The 23158-nt window shown below is 40.8% G+C and overlaps 1 protein-coding gene across 3 annotated transcripts in view; it reads left to right on the top strand.

The window, feature by feature from the left end:
• Positions 1 to 23158, top strand: part of cbfb (core-binding factor subunit beta) — a 91640-nt gene that overhangs the window by 54192 nt on the left and 14290 nt on the right. For 2 of the 3 annotated variants that reach the window (XM_067997726.1, XM_067997725.1), the window contains exons 4-5: positions 5884 to 6000; positions 11110 to 11205. In XM_067997726.1, the coding sequence (XP_067853827.1) occupies positions 5884 to 6000; positions 11110 to 11205 (213 nt within the window). Of the gene's footprint in view, positions 1 to 5883; positions 6001 to 11109; positions 11213 to 23158 lie in introns of all 3 variants that reach the window. The other variant, XM_067997727.1, reaches the window with a different exon arrangement.

Below are 23158 nucleotides of genomic sequence, written 5' to 3'. Positions count from 1 at the left end.
AGGGGAGGTGCAACAAGACCTGGGTGTCCTTGTACACCAGTCGCTGAAAGCGAGCATTCAGGTGCAGCAAACAGTTAGGAAGGCGAATGGTATGTTGGCCTTCATTGTAAGAGGATTTGAGTACAGGAGCAGGAATGTCTTACTGCAGTTATACAGGGCCTTGGGTGAGACCACATCTGGAGTATTGTGTGCAGTTTTGGTCTCCTTATCTGAGGAAGGATGTCCTTGCAATGGAGGGAGTGCAACGAAGGTTTACCAGTCTGATTCCTGGGATGGCAGGACTGACGTATGAGGAGAGATTGGGTCGACTATGCCTATATTCACTAGAGTTTAGAAGAATGAGAGGTGATCGCATCGAAACATATAAAATTCTAACAGGACTAGACAGACTAGATGCAGGGAGGATGTTCCCGATTGTTGGGGAGTCCAGAACCAGAGGTCACAGTCTCAGGATGTGGGGTATGGCATTTAGAACCGAGATGAGGAGAAATTTCTTCACTCAGAGGGTGGTGAACCTGTGGAATTCTGTACTACAGAAGGCAGTGGAGGCCAAGTCATTAGATGTATTCAAGAAGGAGATAGATATATTTCTTGATGCTAAAGGGATCAAGGGATATGGGGAAAAAGCAGGAACAGGGTACTGAGTTAGACGATCAGCCATGATCATTTTGAATGGCGGAGCAGGCCTGAAGGGCCGAATGGCCTACTTTTGCTCCTGTTTTCTCTGTTTCTATGTGACTGACAGTCAGCGGGGTATGGGGAACTTAGTGGAGTCAGGGATGGAGGAACTGCAGAATTTGGTCCTGTCCAACGGGTATGATGTACTTTCTATCTGGGGATAAAGAAGTCATCTGCAGGGAAAATACTAATCAAGGCACCATGAAGCAGGAGGCAGGACTTAAAGGATTAAATTATGAGGACAGGTTGCATAAACTTGGCTTGCATTCTTGAGTTTAGATTGTTAAGGGGTGACCTAATTGATGATTAAAATGATAAAGGGATTCAATAGGGTAGATACAATAAAATTATTTCCTCTGGTGGGGCAATCCAGAATAAGGGGGCACAGTCTTAAAATTAGAGCTAGGCCATTCAGGAGTGAAATCAGGAAGCACTTTTTCCCACAAAGGGTAGTGGACATCTGGAATTCTACTCTCCTCCCCCAACCCTGCAAAAGGCTGTGGATGCTGGGACAATTGGACCTTTCAAGAAAGTAACAGATTTTTATTCGTTAAGTGTACCACGGCATATGGATCAAAGGTGGGTAAATGGAGTGAGGTATAGATCTGTCATGATCTAAATTGAATGACAGGCTCGAGGGGCTGAATGACCTCGTCCTGTTCTTATGTTCCACCTACAACAAATTGAAAGAGGGACAGATTGAGAAACCATTCTATAACTTACCCCACCTTGGCACAATGGGAACCCCAAAATTCAGTGTGGGTAAAGAAGCTATGATGTGGATGGCACAATTTGCACATCTTTTTGGATCTGTGGAAAACACAGCTCTGGTGCTGAAGTGCACATCTAAGCTTAAAATAACAAAATGTACAACAATACATTCCACTGAAATGATGATGGAAAGGACCTTATTTTCTCCCATGCCCATTTTCCCCAGCCAAAAAGTGTGGACTAAAGTGTTGGGAAGATTATTTAGCCTGAAAGGTTGTGTTTTCAGAGACTGAATCAAGAATAAGTCCCAAGATTTGGTCTCCATTCCTTGACCACTGGCGACCGGCAGCTGCCGTAGGTGCATATTCTACATATGCATAAACACTACCCAGAGTGGTATATGGCAATCCATCTTATTCAAAAGGTAGTAGAAGCTCAAAGATTAATAACGTTAACAGTCTAGGGCAAACAATTATAAGGCTGTTTATCTCCTTGTTACACATGGTGTACATTATTATAATGTAATGAGCATATAATGTGTAACATACCAAGACACATCTCTCAAATATCTCAGTAATTCTGGGTCTTCTGCTAATTTTGAAATTCATCTTTCGGGAGATTTGTGTTGGATATAATTAAGTTTAACTAATTACTTGCTTGACTACAGTGTGTCAGTGCCAGCAGGCTATTCAACATCACAGCTGAGCCCCATCTGTTCTCATCGCTTATGTACATATACACTTCCAGCAGAACTTTCTGCTAATGACCAGGAGTGGCTAATCATCTTAACCAATGCTCCTACCACTGCCCTGGCTGAGAAGCATTTGTCTTTTTAATCTTGGTTTCTCTTGTGCAGAGAAAGGCAGAACAGTTCTTGAGCATTGGTCATGATAATCTTGGTTTATGCTAATTGGTGTAAACTGTGTAATTGTGCACCTTTGTTTGGAAATGTGAAGTTAATGGAGCAGTAAGGAGAACTCTGAGCTTACATTGGGAATATAGAAATAGGCCTAATGCCATCTAACCCATTCTGTAGACCTACTCAATGGGCGTTCTTGAACCTGTCACTGGTTGAAAATGGGATCAAGTTTTAATTTCCTCATAGTTGGCCCTGACTCTGATAAACAAAAAGAAATCACCAGAAAGTTAACATTTTGACCTGCACCAACTGTAGCTAGTTAATGCTGTCTTGTTGTAAAGAAAGTTTATGAACTGATGTGTTTAAGTTGTTATTGAGCCACTGTAAGCATGGTACACTATTCTGGTCATTCAGATCTTGATAAGCATTGGACTGCTAATATCTGTGTTTTATCGCACTATTTCTACTTTTTTCTTTCGATAGCAGAGTTCAATGTAGGTGCTCTGGTGTTCACACTGGTGACCCTAGCATGATAGCTGTGTAGGTATGTTAAAGGAGGAAAAATAATTAACATCCCATATTTCATAAAATATTTGGCTAGTACTGTTGCACTGAGAAAATGATCTTTAAAGGGCAGTTCTATCAATCTTACACACTGACATGACAGCATCTGGGTGTTTTTAATCCTGGTGTCTGAAGCTATGGTACTGCATCTGTTAGATACATCTTTCATAGGACTGCTTGCAATCCAAAAATGGAAAGTGGGTCACTTTAAAAAGAGTACACGTGTTATATAACTGCCCAATGGAGTCCCCAAAATGAGTTTGCTACAGTCACTTGGACAGGTTTTACATTTGCTGTCCTGCAAAGCTCTTCTCCAATCTCTCTCGACCTACCTTTTGAAAATAGTATAAATTACATCTTCCAAAATGGCTCTAATATGAGGATATCCAAAGGAGGCTTGTTATTTTTTTCCTCAGGGAATGCAGTTGGGGGCTATATTTTTGGTTACCCGTGTGATTATTCAAATACCGCTCTTTTAGAGGTTTTATCTTTTGTAACAGAGCTAAGAGCTGCAATCTGTGTTTATTTATCACTGCAGGAGGCAGTCTGCATTACTACAGGAAGAAATTACTTGTGTGGTAGTTTGAGAAAGGAGGGATTGCAGAGAGAGCTTGCCCACAACCAGTAAGGGCAACCAGATACAACGTATGAATGTTTGGAAATTTTAGACTTTGTAAGCAAAGTTCATTGATGTGAACTTGTGTAAGACACAGCAGAATCTGTTTATTGGTGGCTTATCTTGAAGCTTGAGCTTTGCCAGGATCCTGAAAAACTTCTTGCTAAGTAGCCTCTATTAACTTTGCATGTCAAAGTGGAATTGTATTGTATGAGAATGGTTGAAGTGAGCTAGGCTGTGCCATATGTGACCATAATATTTTGTTGGGCTTGTTGAATAATGCATCCAATTTGCCTGTTTATAGGAATGGCAATACCAATGCTTAATATTTGCCATCAAAAATGTTTTTAATAAAGTAATATCTTAAGAATTCACTTCATGCACATTTAGACGTAATTGTTTAATTTTTTCCCAACTCATTACAATTCTGAACCAAATTCTTGATTTGATGTTCCCTGTGAATCCATATCTCCTTTAGTGTATGTGGTTGTTTTCTTTGTTACTGTATCTCTATTCATTCTTGATTTTCTTACATGCATTTTTTCTTTTTTCCCTTTCCCCCCCACAAACAAAATGCTAGAACATTGAAGATTATCCAGTAAATGGTCTTATCAAAAGATATGAACCTTTTGTGCAAGGCACTAGAATGTAGTTTAAGGTATTGTGGCATGGTGTGCAAGTGACTAGGAGAAAATTAATGCGGAGGTGCTATGCAAGTGGGGTAGAAGGGAATCTAAAACAGACCCACAAATGGAATGTGGGAATGTAATCAGATGCTATGCGATTGAATAACTTCAACGACTTTATGCAGTTTAATGATTAAAAGGTTTTTTTTTAAAGTTTGAATTATCCAATAAATTGAATTATCTATTAATTACATTGCCAAATAAATAGAATACAAGTTTGAGGGTGTTGTACTGAAGCTGTGCAGTGCACTGGTCAGGCCACACCTTGAGTACTATATTTAGTTCTGGTTACTGGGGCACATGGGCATCCAAGGCCAGGAAGAGGTGCAGAGAAGAACAATGAGGCCAATCCCTAGTGCCAGAGAAATGAGTTATGAGGAAAGCTTAGACAAACTCAGACTCGTCAGCCTTGAAAGGGGGTGAATGAAGTTACTAAGTGGAACAGAAAAGGTTAATCGGGAGCATTATTTCAGTGTAAACTACAACTGCAGGACAAAGGGACATGTTTACAAACTAGTAAAGGGCAAGTTCAGAACTGATGTCCAGAAACATTTCTTGATTCTGATCAATACCTGGAATGATCTTTTGTGTAGTGGAGGCAAAAACTTTGGAATGATTCAAGAAGCATTCAGAAGTGGGGAGTGATAGTGGGAAGTCATAGGTTTCTGTGCAAAGATGAACTATATCTACCAAATAGCCTCCCTCATCTGCACTTACCTTTGTGAAGTGGATGATAGCACCTTACCCAAGAAAGTTCTGAGAGATTGATTTTTCCTTTAAAGTGTTTCTAATTTACTTCAGACGGTAAGCAACCAGAAATTGCTTAAATTAAAAAATGCATTGTCTGAAAGGGTGGAAGATTCAATAGCAACTTTCAAAAGGGAATTGGATAAATACTTGAAGGGGACAAAATTGCAGGGCTATGAGGAATGAGTAGGGGAGTAGGACTAATTAGATAGCTCTTACAAAGAGCAGGCACAATGGGCCAAATGGCCTTAGCGCTGTAAGATTCTGTGATTCTATTCTAAAAATATAGAACAAACCAAGCATTAGACTACCTACCTATTTTTGAGTTTTAAGGTGCCGCAGATACAGCATTTCACAATGTTTAGAGAATGCTAACCACAGCCATAAAATACACAGACCCTAGGTACATAAACAGACAATTTCAGTCAGTCCAGCGACATCCCAGTCTTTGTGGAAGGAGTAATGTGCACAAGACTTGGAAATGCTTCCCCCAAATTATGCAGATACTGCTCGGTGTATCGTTCCGCACACGACTAGACCTGTGACTCAAATCCATACCATGATATTTAGGGAAAATTAGCTTAAAATGACTGCTTTGCACTAAAGTATTTCATAGTTCCATGAATAGGAAAATAATCAATCTAACTGAGCTTTTAAGGTACAAGAGAATGGGTCAGATTAATAGACTCACTATAATGTGATGCCGCCTTGTAGCTTACTGAAGAACCCTACTAATATGAAAATTTATAAATGGTAATGAAATGCTCTGCTGTTAACAATCATAGCAATCCTTGGGTGTGTAATGTGATTGTCCCAAAAAAAAATCTGTTGTAACATTCTAGTTTTAAATATTTTGTTTCAGTAATCTACACTTTAATTTCTTATATAAAAATGTTTGGTGCAACTCAAGCTGCAACTTCTTTCATGGCTTGTATGACTGTTTTTATATCAATATTATTTATATCCTTGCAATTGTCACCGATCCTGAACTTGTAATTCAGTATCCTGTTCTTCTCATACAGGTTTACCTGAAGGCCCCCATGATTCTGAATGGAGTCTGTGTGATCTGGAAGGGCTGGATTGACCTCCAGCGACTTGATGGCATGGGCTGTCTGGAGTTTGACGAAGATCGTGCACAGGTAAGCAAGAAAATTGGGCAGAGCATTGTTTTACTTATGCAGTTATATCATGTTCCAACAGCAGCTCCCATCTGCAAGATGTATTCATATAGTTTTATTAATTGCTTGCTGCATGTAGGAGTCTCTTGTTACTGCACTTTGCTGCTCTAGCCCATGAATACCAAGTTGGTATCTCACTAATTTAAAACCATAAGTGAACTGGGCACACAGGCATGTTGGAAAGGGTTAGTGCAGCCATTCTGTCTCTTTAAATTCATTTATAAATTGGTTTGGTTGCAAATAATTTTGTATAATGAGGGTTGTATGTTAGTCTGTTGACCTGCCAATGTACTGTGCTATAGAGTAGAAGGATTAGAATTTTGCTTTCGATCCCTTGCATAGTGAGTCCCTCCTCATATAATAGTTTTATGAGGCTTTCACTGAGACTTAGGCGCTACTTGTAATTCCAAAATGGCAGAAAGATGGTCAGCAGGTTGTTATTGGCTGCACCTACATGCCAGAACTTATTTCCAGGTGCCCATAACACTGACTTGAAAAAGACCTTCAAGAGACTTTCACCTATTAGGCACTGAATTCATTTTTAGAAATGGTTAAGTTTATCCGGTGAGTATCTGAGCCATACAGACCAAGAAGGTCCCAAGTTCGATTCCCAGTCTGTGCTGAGCTCTGCTAGGCAAAAGTGCTACAATGTTTGCAGACAATGGGTGAGAACAGGATCGGGCCAGCCTCCTATGCTGGAAGGGCTTGCCGACACTTGCTGTCAAGGCTTACACATGAATAATTGCCACTTGGGTGGGGTACAAGAAGGTACCCACTGTACATGAAACTGTACCGTAGCAAAGAGTTGATACCTTCAGGAACGGAGGGAAGAAAATTGATAATTGTGTAGCCTTGTATAAAAAAAGAGAGACAGAATTTGCTGTCAAAACAATGGTGAGGGTAATGGTGCCGTTATTTAAGCACAAATGCTACAACAACTTCAGGCGAGGGGCAGATGTATGGTTAAACGTGGAAATCCAAAAGTTGTTGTCGGAGATGCTCCGCTCCACCATTAGCTTTGTGAAATTGGCATCTCGCTGACTGCCTCACCATTGAAATGCATTGAACAGCGTGAAGTCGCTGTATTTGCACAGTAAATACGAACTAAACTTGCCATAGAAAGTTAAATCTCGTCCATTTCAGTCTAAGTACCCTTTTACGACTTGATAAGTGTTAATTACTGCCAGTCAACCTCTCTGGAACTGAAAATTAACCCTTACAAGTGTGCAACCTCATTCCTTCAGGTTTTAACTGTTTGAGATTTTAAAAATGTCACCTTTTCCTTTTCTGTCTCTTTCTCTTTCTCTTAATCCAATCTTTCTTTCCCTCTCTTTATTTCTCTTTCTGTACCTGATTTGACATTGAATTTACCCACTCTAATTTACACCTCCTTCTCAGTCCTTGTGCAGTTAATTTCACAATCCTTCAATCTGGCTAAGGAGTTACCCTGTTGCCTGACCTGTTCACTTGGATCCCAAATGCCCTATTCCTTTCGCTACGACGTTATCAGCTCAACTTTCAGCAACTTGCCACGCAAAAAATGTAAAAACCAAAGTGTGCAAGGGAAAGTCTAATTAACGGTAGATGCCCTGCCACAGCAAATTATGGCCCATTATGTATGATGACAATGACCTTAAATCCCAAACTTGTAGCATATTGCTGAGGCATGCTACTTTTTAACCTGTTTTGTACCAACACAAAAGGCTCGTCTGTTGCTTAATTTATGACATAAACTTAAACTTCTTTGAAGTTGCGTTAAATCGTTGACAGTTGAGCCCTTCTACAATATTTACATAATTTTTGGTCACATCCCTTCAACCTTTGCTTTAACTTTTGCTTGATGCCTGATTTCTCCCCTCCTCACCCCCTTCCACTTTATAAAGTCCCATGGAACACCTTTCTACTTAAAAGGCACTATACAAGTGCGTTGCCATTGACCGTGTACAGGGCTTTTATGTCACACGATTCTTTCTTTTAACTGCCTTGTGACCCAAACAGAACTGGTCCTTTGTAGTTGGAATGTGGCCTTCATATTACACTTGAAAAGGAATGGTCATGTGGATGACTTCCTCTGGTCACTGACATCAAAATATTTTAAAGGGAGGTTGGCATCTGTAACTTTACATTTCTTTGCAGCACCAGCCACAGTGTATGTCACTTCAATTCAAAGAATGAAGAAGGTCATTTGTCTTTTTGTCTGGCTTCGGTGCTGCTGGCTCTCTGGACACAAAATTGGGTGACTGTCTGTCAGAATGGAGGTTGATAGGCTAAGATGGAGTGCCCCTCCTACATTGACTCACAGATAGCTGTATGGAGCAGCCTGATGCCTCGGGCAGAAAAGGCAATTTCCTAATACTTCAGAGACTCTGGCTGACTGTAACTAATGAGATATTGGTGTACTGCTATCATGATGATGAAATGTTAAGGAATTTTCATTCAGTGATTTGATTCGTGTTGTGTCTGGTGCAGTGGCATGCATGTCTGTAAGAGTAAGGAGGCCTTGCTGCAATTATATTTGGCTCTGGTGAGACTACACCTGGAGTACTGTGTACAGTTTTGGTCTCCTTACCTGAGGAAGGATATATTTGCCTTAGAGGGGGTGCAACGAAGATTGACTCCTGGGATGAGATGGTTGTCCTCTGAGGAGAGATTGAGAAGAATTTTATGGAGTTTAGAAGAATGAGAGGTAATCTCATTGAAATGTATAAAATCCTTAGCGGGCTTGATAGGGTGGATGCTGAGAAGCTGTTTCCCCTGCCTGGAGAGTGTAGACCTAGGGGTCATGGTCTCAAGATAAGGGATCGGCCATCTAAGACTGAGATGAGGAGGAATTTCTTCACTCAGAGGGTTGTGAATCTTTGGAATTCTCTACCCCAGAGGGCTCTGGATGCTCAGTCGTTGAGTATATTCAAGACTGAGGATGATATTTGGACACTAAGGGAATCAAGGGATATGGAGAGAGGGCAGGAAAGTGTAGTTGAGATAGATGATCGGCCATGATATCGAATGGCGGAGCAGGCTCGCGTGGCCCTATGGCCTACTCCTGCTCCTGTTTCTTATGTTTTAAATTATCCAGTTGTCTTCTATGGCTTATTTCTCATGTTCTTAACCAGCTCTTGGCTGGAATGGATTACAGTGCTTCTGTTTACTATTCACGGGAATCTGTCACACCATTAGACCTTCAGGATTATTTAAATCTGCAATATATTAAAGATGGCTGTAACATTCCATCAGTACTGCACCTGTAGTGCTGTTGAGGGTAACATTATCTGACCATTAAATACAGTGGGGCTCAAGTAACTTTGCATGACAGCTCCACTGCACTCTTACTCTCGCCCCTCCAGTCACGCCTCACTTGATGTGAATCTCCTTTTCAGCGAAATACTAAAAAAATTAAATCCTCTAATGTCCCCATAGGCATTTGAGAAAATTGGTAGTACAAATGGTGTTGAGGAAATGCGTATAAATGACCCAGATGAGAACCACAGCAAACTGTAACCAGATTGTCAATATTGTGAAATGGTGAGGAAAAACTGAATCCCTCCTCCAAAAAAAAAATTGGAACCTCTGTACTCTTTTCCCCACCCCACCACACTGAAATTAATCTGGCACTGAAACACAGACACACCCAACCTCCCTCCATGAAAAGCAACACAAGCCTTCGCCCCACGTCCCCTGCTGTGAAGCAACTTGGTCCTCTTTCCACACCCTCTCCCAGCTGAGAATCAACAATTGGCCTTTCCTCAACTCCTGCCCCGTTATGAAGCAATTCTAGCCTGTATCCTCCATCCCCCACCCTCAGGTCTTTTATCAAGGCCTATAGAAAATATATTTGCTTGCCCAATACTTTGGCTGGTTTCACCCCTGTGCACCCACCACCCCCTCCCTGTCAACAGGAGGCAAAAATCCAGAGAACGAACTGGGCTCAACTTGTTTATTGAGTAGAGTGCTAATTCACTGGTGATTTAGCTTTTACAATCAGTCTGAGGTCCATAGAACTGGTAATCCCATTCTGGAACAGCTCAGAATACTTAAAAGCAGTGTTAACAGCTCCAACCCGTATCCAAAGAGTTTCCAACCACAGAGCCAATGACTTTTGAAAGAATGGTGTGAATCACCGGTTTCTGGGATTGCCCAGTGCAAAGATCCATTTGTAGAATAAGTCTTTTAAAAACACCAAATGTTTTCTCCGCCCCCATAATTATCTGGCAGGAGAGGAGCTCCAAAAGTAGAAATTATTTGGAACCAGCACCTGCCTTTTTAATTGAAGTGGGCACCTGCCCTAAATGTTATCTTCGCTGGATGTAATGGTGTAACTATATTTCATTGATCTCAATTTCAGATAGCAATCAGAATGGTGTGATCAAAAGCTTAGAGAATCAAAAAGTAAATGAGGGGGACAGAAGCTGTAATCCCCTCATTGATCCCACAATGCTTTGACAGTTGTACTGATTCAGCAGCTAGAAATGTCATGATTTGTGATTTTCAGCCATATATTACAAATACTAAGGAAAATATCAATAAGTTTAAATGTGTGCACTAGGGCTTCAATTTGCTCATTTCCCCAGACTATATATGTTTACTCATTTATAGAATTATCACAAGTAAATATTTTGGACAGTAAAATTTGTCTGAGACAAAGTGAAACAGTGGGTGGAGTGAGGACTGAATGCTGGGGACTGCTCTTTGTAATAGGATGTTGTTACTGACTAGAGTGTCGATTAGCAAACATGAAAGTTCACTGTTTCTCGTGGCAGTTACCATTACATTGGATTTGTGCTGTATTGTAATCGAAAGAGACAGAGTTGTAACTGACAGAAAAGTCCTTAAATATGTCAAATCTAATTACTTTCACCGGTGTTTTTCACTTGAGGTGCTTGGTTGAACAGGCGATTTCATACATACTGAATTACAATAAAATGTGTTACAGAAATGGCACCTGGATTATATGTGGGAACTTTAGAATTTCATACCAAGATTCAGCAGAAAATCCTTGAACTCAATATTGCTTCTAATGACTATTGCTATTTTATTCCAACTTGTATTCAGTTACTTCTTCCTTTCTTGTAGCAGGAGGATGCCTTGGCACAGCAGGCGTTTGAGGAGGCCCGACGGAGAGCCAGGGATTTTGAGGATCGGGAGAGGTCCCATCGGGAGGACATGGAGGTGAGAGGTTAGGACGCTTTTTGTGTTGGGTTAGGGAGGGATGGGATATTAATCTGCTAGCATGTAATGCTATGTATTTGTATGCGTATTTATGGAAGTCTGCGTAAAGGTTTATTAGAAAGGAGTAGTGCTACACTGGTTTTCTCCATTAGGAGGAGAATGACTTTGCTGCATATTTGGGCAGTCTGATTTCCTTGAAGTTTGAAATATCTTTTGCGGGGGATGCACAATTATTTGTTGTTGTCAGAATGATTTTGTCTGGTCTTTTCCTCCTAAGGTGAAAAATGTCAGTCCTGATCAATTGTAACAGGTTCAGTGTCCACATTAAGAACGCCTAGGTTAGCTGCTGGATAAGGTTCCTTGTCTAACAGCAAATTTAACCCTAGCCTCCTCAGCATGCTTCATTATTACACCAGTGTAACATTTCCAGTTTCCACACCAGTCCATAGGAACAGGAGTAGGCCATTCAGTCCCTTGAGTCTGTTCTGCCATTCAGTTAGATCATGGTTGATCTGTATCTTAACTCCATCTACCTACCTTGGTTCTGTATCCCTTAATACCCAAGCCTAACAAAAACCTATCAATCCAGTTTTGACATTTTCAATTGACCTAGCCGCAAAGCTTTTTGGGGGAGGGAGTTCCAGATTTCCACTACCTTTTGTGTGAAGTGCTTCCTGACATCATCCCAGAGCTGCCTAGCTCTAATTTTAAGGTTTTGCCCCCTTGTTCTGAACTCCCCCATAGAGGAAATAGCTTCTCTATCTACCCTATCAAATCCTTTAATCATCTTAAACACCTCAGTTAGATCACCTATACTGGAGGGAACCCATAAAGCATCTCTAAATAAGTGCTAAGAAATCATCAGTTTTCTCTTTGGATTTTCACCCACTATAAACTGGATTAAAACTACTGCAAACTCATATCTTGCTGTTTGTAAGTGACTTCAATCCCTTCTATCTGGGCTGGATTTGATCCATGTGGTCTAAATTCTTTCTTGATTTATTTCAAATTAAGATGGAGATCCTTTCTTCTATATAAGCTGCAGTCTAATTTTAAATGTCAGAGTCATTAGAATGCAAGTGATTTAGTTCACAACAATGGTTCTTCCAGCAGGAATTGTGCAGCAAAATGCCTCTCCAGCTGATTCCAATACTGCAGTCTCGGTAGCAGCTGTGGATTTAAGGCATAAACTTGTTAATCTCACCTGTACTTATTGTCCCTTTGGTGTTTTGTATGGTTTGTAGTGGTCTGGTTTGAGGCTCAAATTCCTGTTGAACTGGAGTCTGTGCTTTGTGCTCCTACAAACACCCAGTTGGGTGGGACAGTCAGGCTGCACAGTGTATAAATGACAAACTTAGCAACTGATCCATTTTTTAAATAAAGATAAATGGCAATATTTTAAATGTTTAGGCATATTAAAACAAAATTTAAACTAACCCAGCTGTACTTGATCAGTCGGGTGCTCTGTAAGCAATCCAGCATTATACAGTGGCTGTGCTTTTCCTGGCAGAACACACACTCCTCTGTTTTTAAAGGCCGTTTAAAGCAAAAAAAATTAAAATGTTTCCTTATTTGAAATGACTTTAATAGAGAACAGATTACAGTCCATTTCTTTAGGAAAACAGAAATAACTGTCATTACTCCACCCACCCCACCCACCGCCCCCTATAGAGTTTGCAGTGCCAGGTTTCACAGCAACATGCAGCTTGCATGCATGCTGTCTGAATAAAGCTACATACACAAGATACAAGAGGATTGCTGATGTAACCTAGGCTGTGGTCTAACATGTCTGTTGCCTCCTGCCCCCGTCCCCCGTAATCAGTCTCTTGTACATTCTCTGTCTTGTGCTCTTTTTCTCTCGCAATCGCTGTCTGTATATGTCTCTGTCTGTCTGTTTCTCATGCGTGCACTTTGACCCTGCTTGCTGTCTTGCATTTCCATGTGCTCTCAAACACTTCTTTCTCTCCCCCACCCCTTTCTGAGCATGCATGCATCCTCCCCCTCCTGGCTCATTTGCATGCTGCCTAAGATCAGTGGAGGCATACATAAGAACTCACTAATAGACATGCATATTTTTTATATGGTCTTGCGAGTATCACAAAGTGGGTCTGTAAATATCTTGAACTCCATTTAGATTATGTTCTACTTCTCTTGATGTAAAGCTCATCCAGTTTAATCAAACAATTCAAACTGGATGTTTGAGTGGGTAGAGAACTTTTCAATTAATGCCTTGGATAGATGCAGTCCTAACCTCACTCACTTGCTGATTATGACTTGAAGTCCTAGTATACTTGCATACTTCACCTGTGAGTTTTATCTGTTTCAGCCCACAAAAAAAATCTTTCCTTTATGGCACCATATGTAGGCAGTTGTAGCAGCTATTTTGAACACAGCAAGATCCCACAAGTGACAGTGAGATAAATGATATTTTGATCCGTTTTTGATGGTTTTGGCTGAGGAAGAAATGTTGGTCTGAACACCAGAAGAACCCCTGCCTTCCTTCAGTGGTGCCATGGGTTCTTAAAAGTCCACCTGAACTAACAGAGTAGGCAGACAGGGCTTTGTTGTACTATTTCATCAGAAGAATAGCATCTCTGACCTTGTAGCCCTTCCATAGAACTATATTGCATTGTCAGCCTAGAATATGTGCTGAAGCCTCAGGTGTTTTTTCCCCAGTTTTATCCTCCTGGAGACAAATGGATAATACGTTGCCAGAAGGGGAGAGAAACTGGCTTTTAAACAGTACACTGAGTTCATAAAGATTTTATTAATTCATTACCAGGATATGGGTGTTGCTGGCATGGCCATCATTTATTGCCCATCCCTAGTTGCTGTCGAGAAGTTGGAGCTGGGCCTTCTTGAACTGCTGCAGTTCGTGTGGTGAAGGTACTCCCATGATGCTGTTGGATAGGGTGTTCCAGGATTTTGACCTTGCGACGATGAAGGAATGGTGATTCAAGTCCATTTCGGGATGCTGTGTGGCTTGGAGGGGAACAGAGAGTTGATGGTTTCTCATACACCTGTTGCCCTTGTCCTAGATGCTAGAGGTCGCGGGTTTGGGAGAAGCCTTGGTGACTTGCTGCAGTGCATCCTGTAGATAGTACACACTGCAGCCACAGTACGCCGGTGGTGGAGGGAGTAGATTTTTAAGCTGATGGATGAATATTCCATCACACCCCTGACTTGTGGCTTGTAGGTGGTTGTGAGGCTTTGGGGAGTCAGGTGGTGAGCCATTCACCGCAGAATACCCAGTCTCTGCCTTACTCTAGGAACCATGTCATGTATGTGGCTGGTCCAGTAGAGTGTCTGATCAACAGCGATCCCGAAGATGCTGATGGGGCATTTGGCGATAGGAATGTCATTGAATGTCATGGGGAGGTGGTTAGGCTCTGTCTTGTTGGAGATAGTAATTGCCTGGCACTTGTACCGCAAAAGTAACTTGCCACTTATCAGCCCAAGCCTGGATATTGTCCAGGTCTTGCTGCATGTGGGCACGGACTGCTTCATTATCTGAGGAATTGCGAATGGAGCTGAACACTGCAAACATCAGCGAACAGCTCCACTTCTGACCTTATGATGGAGGGAAGATCATCAATGAAGCAGCTGAAGATAGTTGGGCCCAGGACGATGCCAAGAGGAACTTCTGGGGTTGAGGTATTTGGCCTCCAATGACCACAACCATCTTCCTTCGTGCCAGGTGTGACTTCAGCCACTGGAGAGTTTCTGCCGCTGATCCCCATTGACTTCAGTTTTACTAGGAATCCTTGGTGCCAAACTCGGTCAAATGCTGCTTTGATGTCAAGAGCAGTCACTCTCCCTTCACCTCTGGAATTCAGCTCTTGGGTCCATGTATTGCCCAAGGCTGGAATGAGGTTTGGAGCTGAGTGGTCCTGATTGAACCCAAACAGAGCATTGGTGAGCAAGTGCCGCTTGACAGCACTGTTGACAATTCCTTCCATCACTTTGCTGATAGGGTGGTAATTGGCAGAGTTGGATTTATCCTGCTTTTTGTGGACATGACATGACTGGGCAATTTTCCACGTTGGGCACATGCCAGTGTTGAAACAGCTTGGCTAGTGGCGCAGCTAGTTCTGGAGCACAGGTCTTCAGCACTACAGCCGGGATGTTGTCGGGGCCCGTAGCATTAGCTGTGTCCAGTGCGCTCAGCTGTTCTTTGATATCACATGGAGTGAATCTGATCGTGGAACCTCTAGGAGGCAGAGAAGAATCATTCAACTGGCACTTCTGGCCGAAGATGGTTACGATTGTTTTACGACAATCCAACAAGTTCAAGGCTGTTCACTTTTACAGCTCTTTATTCCAGATTTATTTACTTTTTAATTCTCAAACTGCCATGGTGGGATTTGAACTCACAATCTCTGGATTATTAGTCCAGGTCTCTGGATTACTAGTCCAGCAGCATAACCACTACTCTACTGTACCTGGTATGTTTCATTAAATTTAAAATAAACACACAAGTTCATCAGCTTTGTGCAAGTGTTTAGGGATTTTTTTTTCAACTGCTGACTTTAAGGGGGAATGTGTCATGCTCATAGCACTGTGAGAAAATATTGGAATGGATAGCTAGGTCGAGCTTCTGATTGCCTGAAGACGGTGACTTATCCTAGGATATGATTCTATAGGTGTTGGTGTTGGTCTAGAGGCTGTTCTTTGTGCACCTGGGCAGTGAGTGATGGCAGGCAGTTTCCATTATGGGAAATATCACAGTCAAGTGCCCTACTTTCATTCACTTATTCCTTTCCAGCAGGGCCAGTTAGTGATCAGGAGCTAGAACCCTATATGACTTTTTTTGTTTTTTTGTCTACCCTGCCTGGAAATGCCTACGCGGCCAGTTGTCGTGCCCCCCACCCCTGCTTCCAATTTGGTTGAGAACTAACGCAGCACAGACTGAAGGTTAAGATTGGGATCTTTCTGGTCTCTGTGGTTCAGTACATGTGTGGTGCATTTGGCCACTTACTCACTAGGAGACTTTTTTTTACAGCAAATTTGGGGGTGAATAATAGTGTTTAATCATGCCTCTCATTTTATAGGCAGTCATTTTTGTTCAACGCTCCTCTTTGTTCATTGACTTGCTGCAAGAACTTAACAGACAAATTGTAATACACACATTAGAATCTTTCAGCAAATGTGGTCTCATTTCAACAAAATGCAGATTCCCTGTTTAGCCAGGCATTACATAGTGTCAGTGATAGTCATTAACATCTGGGTTTAATACCAGTTAGTGGTTGTATCTCATTGATGTGTCCTTAATGCAATGGTCAAGCCCACCAATTGAATTTGTGGAAATAGTTATCCAAATAGATAAAGTTAAGGGAAGAAGCAACAATTCAAATTATCTGTTAAAACTAATCTTATTTAGCAATGGCCAGGTTCAAAAAATGACTTGCCTTAATCTGCAGAAAGTGGTGTTTACAAACGAAAATTGTTAGTAACCATTATACCTGAAGAGATTTTAAGAGCTGATTTTTATTGTAATGTGCTCAAGGATACTTCCCATTGAAAGTGTAATGAGATTCCTTTCTTTACCCTCTCCCCTTTTTTAAAAAAAAACCTGTCCTAAATGGTAAACTTTAAAGTTAAAGGGCACAACAGATTATCAGGACTGAGTAATTCCTGGAATATTCATTATTAGAAAAATGCGCTGGGGTGGGCAAGGGGTTGCAAATTAGTCAGACTAAGTGGCAATTTATAATCTTATAATGAATTGTATTGAAATATGTTCAAAAGCAACAACTACTGCAGAGAAAAGGAATTTGGTATGGTTCTGTTGCTCTTGCTGACTATCCTCCTGTTACGGTTTTTAGTGAGGTTTTCCACCCAGACATTGAATCCCATGTAAAGTAAATCCTATAAAGGGAAAACTGTGTTAGAAGAATCAATGGTATTATAAATATAGAATTAGTATTGACGTGACTTTTTCTTTCAAATATTTGCCTTCACTTTAATCCGCTTTCTATCAAATTCTTTGAAAACTGAGCTGAAAACATTGAACTGAAAGTGGATTGTGATGAACAGCAGGTTTGAGTTGCAATTCAAATGGTGCATATTTTACATTTATGACACTGTACAGTATGGTGTTTAGATTGTCAAAATACCTTTTTTAAAAAAAAGGTTGATGGTGCTCTCAACTTCTGTTCAGGAAAACTGAACATAAAATTCTATTGGTTTGTGTGGTGTAAGCTTCAGATTATTTTCATTGCCGTTTACTGTTATGTTGCTAGTCTGTGGAATTATAAACACCCAGAGAGCAAATGGGATATTGATGTTTTCAGTATTCTCCACTAAAAACATGTAACTAATTGCATCAGTTTATAAGAAATTATGGACCAGAAATCTCACAGAGCGGCGAGGCAACACTCATCGCAGCTACTGCAAATTAAATTAACGAATATACATACTGTGAGCTCTGTGGCGTCAAATTGCATGATTTTGTACTTAAAAAAAATTATGCGCTAACAACCCAGCCTCTGAGCCACGAGAGTTGATGTGCATGGAACAGTCTGTGAGAGTAAAAAACATGCCCACAAAATCTGTCAGGAAAATAAGTCACGCCCACAAGCAGGCAAATAAATTTTTTAAAAATGTAATATAAGGAACCAAAAAAAATTGAATTAAATTAGAGACAGAAGGGAAAAGTTTTTAAAAATTGAAATTTTTTAATGGCCAAAATCGATTAAAATAAGGGGTAATATGAGACTCCACATTTTTTAAATTAATTTTTAGTTGTTTGGCAGTCATTAAGACTAACCACACTGTTAAAACTTAGTTTAGACTTGGTATTTTTAAGCGTATCTGTTTGGTGACATAATTAGTTACTTTCCAGCTGAGTAGATAAGCATGTTGCTGCTTTTTCAATGATTGCCCTTTAATTTGAAGCTTTCAAATCACTAGCAAACCAATAGGAGCACGTTCACGATTTCCACGTTTTAGTGCGCATGTGCAAACTTGGGAACTTGCTCCTTCGATTTGCAACTAAAAAAAGAGAGCGCTGTTGAGCTCCTCCGTTATTTCAAGAGCAGTTTCTGGCCCAATGAATTTTAAAAGACAGTAAATTTACAACAGATTGTCTGATCAGATTGACTGGTGAAGTCTGCTTTTCTGGAGCTTCTGATTGCCTTTATTTGTCGATTGCCATTATTTGTCAATTGCACAAGTTTCTTCACGAATGTAATAATTGCAACTTAATCATCTGGTATATGTTACTAACTTGTGGCAACTGTTTGTCTTGGCATAGCTGCTCACATTCAGCATCTCAGATGTTAATTGTGACTGTACACTATTAGATTGGGGAGCTGTGAATGAATTGATTAAAAACATGAATAATAGTAAAGAAAATAGCACCGTGAAAGAATGAAAGATAAAATAGTGTCATGGTAATCATTTTAAGGAAATTAATTTTAAAAGGGATCGTCATTTGGGGGGAGTAGAACGATCAGCCAGATAATGAAATTTTAACTTCACGATTTCACTTTCTTCGCATTCCTTGTGTGCCACCCCACACCACAACTCCTTTCTCTTCCCTCCATATTCAGTGTGGTCTATTTTTGCTCAGAAAAAGCAGTAATTGGTCAATTTGAAAAATGAAATCTAAATTGTAGTATATTCTAAATAGACAGTTGCATATACTGTACATGTGACAAGTCTCTTACACACCGTACAAATTGTGGCTCACGTCCATTGTTAAATATTAATGTAATGTTGGGGTTGCTACAGACTCTTTTTCAAACTGAGCACACCTAAAAGAAATGTAAAGAAGAGAACAAAAATGTACACAGGCAGCAAAAAGTACTGATTGGAATTTATTTTCAAGTAAATCAATTTGAACTTGTCATTCTATGTTCTGACACTTGAGGTGAATCGTTCTCAAAGTAATGTTTTTTTAAGTCCACTGATGCATTTGCATATGGTGAGTATCTCTGCATTAGTAAAGTGGTTTTTAATGTCTGCTACATAACATGTCTGAGCCTATGGTTTCAAACTTCCCATCACTGCAAGAATACTTTTAATCAGCAAAAGTCTGTTGCTTTTAGCACCATCCAGTGTTTCCACCAGGAATTACGCCTTTACATACAGATGCCCTCTTCATTGGAACCTAATGCTAGAAATTGTGGAACTGTAAAACAAGATAGACAGAAATTTTGCCAAGATTATCTTGGAGATAAACACTCTAGATGTCTCAATTGTTGTCTCTGTTCTATCTCAAATTTCCAAACTCAAGAAAAGAGTCAGGATCTACATAAATACCTTGGAATTGATGGTAGTTGTCATTTTTGCAGCCCTGGTGTATGGGTTTTTGAGAATCATCTTAAACATACTGTCTTACATAGCCTAGACTGGTCAACTTGCTCTCAGTTAAGCCTTCAGTGGTGGAGAGTTAATGATGATTTGGCAAATACAAGCTTCCAGTCATATTCTCCTTCTCTGACCCTTGCCTTTACCATGGAATTTCTTTCTCTAGCTAAACTGCGTTATATGGCACGTTCTATGCAATTGGACTACCTGGGTATCCAAACATATGAAAAAAAAACCAGGAAAAGACAAACTTGGCCATCGAGCCTGTCCCATCTTGGCGTGGTGTAACCTGCATACACCATCACTCCCACCCCTGCTTGCAATCACACAATCGACAGTCTGGTATTATTGTGTTTCTATCTATCTAGTCCATGATGATTTAATATTTTCAGAGAGACCGTCTCCAGGAAGGAATTAACTCTAAAATGTAACTTATTCATGCCAAGAGGCTTTTTTCCCTTTTAGCTTATATGCAATATGTTCTCAAAGATTGGGTGTTTCAAATATGGACAGATATACAGAATTGGAACTTTGGAATGTGTATCTATAGGGTCATTGTAAATTCAAGATCAAGATTGATTTATTGAGAATTAATAGAACATGCTGCCTTTTTGTGAATGAGCATGTGGGTAAAGAATTGCTGTTTGGAATGTAGACCAGTGTCATCTCCTGTAAACTAAACTTGGGGATGTTTGAAGGTCAAAATATTGGGTGATTAATGCTGTTCAATAAAATAAACTTGAAATTCTATTGAGTCCTGCTGTAGCTATTTCTGAAGTACTTGTGGCCTGAACATAGAGAGATTCATCCTGGGTGGGTGCTATCAGTTATCTGAAGAGTTTCTGGGAAGTGTAGAAACAAATGCTGTACACCAGTCTGCAGGGTCTGAGCTAAATTCAAGGAAATGATTGCCATTATATCCTATTATATATGGAGGGAAAAAATGCTTACGGTACTGTGGCCATTGGTGAGATTTGTAGGATCCAGTGATCTGGCCAGAAACTTAGCAGGCATAACATTTTGAAACGTTTGCTTATTTGCCTTGGAACGGATTTTAGTTTAATTTATGTCGCGATTTTGATATGAAAGTTAGCTCCCAGAGATGCAAAGCTGCCTCGAATGTTGATTAGGACAATTAGGTGGAATACCAGAAGAAACATTGATCAAAAATGTGTACTTTTGCATATCATGTCAGTTTTGAGACAAAGGGAAATCACTGAGCAGTACACACCCTTAGCGCAAGAATGGTTTTCATTCAATGCATCAAGTAGGGGGCTAGCTAAACCGTATCCATTGCACAAGATGAGTCTTAATATTACAGAGGTTCAAGAAGGCTGCTCACCATCACCTTCTCAAGGGCAATTGGGGATGGGCAACAAATGCTGGCCTTGCCAGGTACGCCCACATCCCATGAACGAATAAAAAAAATCTGCAGGACATGCTGCAGTTTAGCTAGACATTGGACAGCAACGGTGCTCTCCTGGATTGTAGAGGATGCCAGGTCCGCTAATGGGAATAACTAGTGACACTGGGCCCAAAATATCTGCTTCAGATCTGTACATTTGAAACAGCTGGTTTTGGTGCAACTGTTTCCTAATGGGTTTTCCATCTCTTCCATCACCAACCTCCCCCCCCCCCCCCCCTACTTGATATTTACTTATAGTTGCACATGTCACTATGTATCATATCTATATATAATGTAGTCAGTCTTACATGGCAATGCACACAGGGAGTCAAAAACAAATTTATTCTTCATGTGTTGGAGGACTGTAGATTTGAATGGTGGGATGTTATGGCTATTGTGGTTGAGGATCAAGCCTGAGTGCTTACCTGGAGTCAGATAGATGTTGTGAAGACAGGCCGAAATTGCAGTGACATGCCCACAGTGGCAAGCTTAGTCTGCAGAGCACATAAGGCAGCAACCGGGTTTTGGATCAAGGGGGCTGCTGCTACTGCAGTGGCACAGGGCCGTTCAAGAGCGAGCAAGGCGTCTCCCCACGTGATATCTGGCAAGAGGCAATCAACCAGCGGCACCTGGTAGACTGGACCACCATGAGCTAGCAGAACTGCAGTAGATTGCCATTGTGTTGAAGGGCACATAAACTCAGGCACTTTTCCCTGTTTTGAATTCTTTTACTTGGATTTCTGTAGCACTAGAATGTCATAAAATGTAACTGTCAACCAAAGCTAGCAGCACAGCTCAGGCACTTGTCTAGGAATGGATTACGTTTGTTTTGGCTCTCAAATGATGCTTTGAAGTGTTAATAAATTCATCATCCCAAATGTCTGGTGCCATTGTCAGAGATGGCCCCATTATCCTATTGAAGTACTAGTGCAACACGTTGTTTACGGTGTTTTTGTAGTGTGGCATGCAGCCAATCTGGAGGTCCCAATTACACATCAAACAATAGGCCCCAAACCTGAAGGTAATGACTTTGACAGCTATTTCGGTCCTTTGAAGAGAGTTAGGCCCTTGGTTGGCTGGAGCCCTTTGCGATTGTCATCTCAATTGGCAGAGACTTGATCTCACAGATTAATATTAGCAGTTCTCTTTTAAAGAAAAGGAGCACTCCGTGTATATTAACCTCATAGCCAACAGCCAAAAGGCTGCTGTGATTTAAAGCCTGAGACAAGAAATGTTAAGTTTGTGTAAGTTTACAGAAAGTGGTCTTCTGTTTTAAGGACCATCTTTAGAGGGAAACCTCTATGTAAATAAAAACATTTATTGGTTTGGAGCCTATGTCTGAAGTTGATAGAATATTTATGCAATCTGCCATCTCAAGCTATAGCAAAATTCACATGGTGGCATATAATACATATCAGTAGCCAATGTCAGAGTACGGGTTTTTTTTTTACAATCTTTGGGTTGTGGTATCATTTATTCAGATACTGGGTAGGAAAAGGTGCACTCCAGATTATGGGAGCATACGGTCCATTGCTGGGAGTGGCCAATGACGTTGAACCAGAGCAAATATCTAATGCAAAAGCCCCAAAACATGACAGGTGCACACTCTGAACCAGCAGGGTTGTCTAGTTATGAAGATGGGCTTTTGGTCCATCCATACAAATCAAATCCAGTTGAGGGATAGGAACCAGAATAGTTCCAACAGATGGTGGTCCATCTTTAAACTACATATTTGTATGGCCAGCACAAACTCTAACTGCCGTAACAAATGAAGAGCTTGTTTTCACCTGAATCGGAAAAAAATAGCTAGACAAAAAATATCGACAACGTAAGTTGAATAAAAATATTCACTCTACATAGAATTTTAGTTTCTATAGATAAATATTGCTCTCGAGTGGTGTTACTCAGTCAGAGGACACTGTTTTATTGCCCCATGACCACAGCTGGAGCTGCGGGTGGATTCACTGTGGAACATCCGCAATGCTGAGACTATCGTGGATAGCACGTTCAGTGAGGTGGTCACACCACAGGTAAAGATTACGCAGGCAGAAAGGAAATGGGTGACCGCCAGGCAGAGTGAAAGGACTAGGCAGGTAGAGCAGGAGTCCTCTGGGGCCATCTCCCTCTCAAACAGATATACCGCTTTGGATACTGTTGGGGGAGATGGCTTATCAGGGGAAAGCAGCAAGAGCCAAGTTCGGGGCTCTATGGGTGGCTCTGCTGTACAGGAGGGGA

This window comes from Heptranchias perlo, chromosome 16, assembly GCF_035084215.1.
Source record: "Heptranchias perlo isolate sHepPer1 chromosome 16, sHepPer1.hap1, whole genome shotgun sequence".
Classification (NCBI taxonomy): domain Eukaryota; kingdom Metazoa; phylum Chordata; class Chondrichthyes; order Hexanchiformes; family Hexanchidae; genus Heptranchias; species Heptranchias perlo.
Note: the sequence above shows the minus strand (reverse complement) of the source record. Positions and strands in the feature narration are given on the sequence as shown.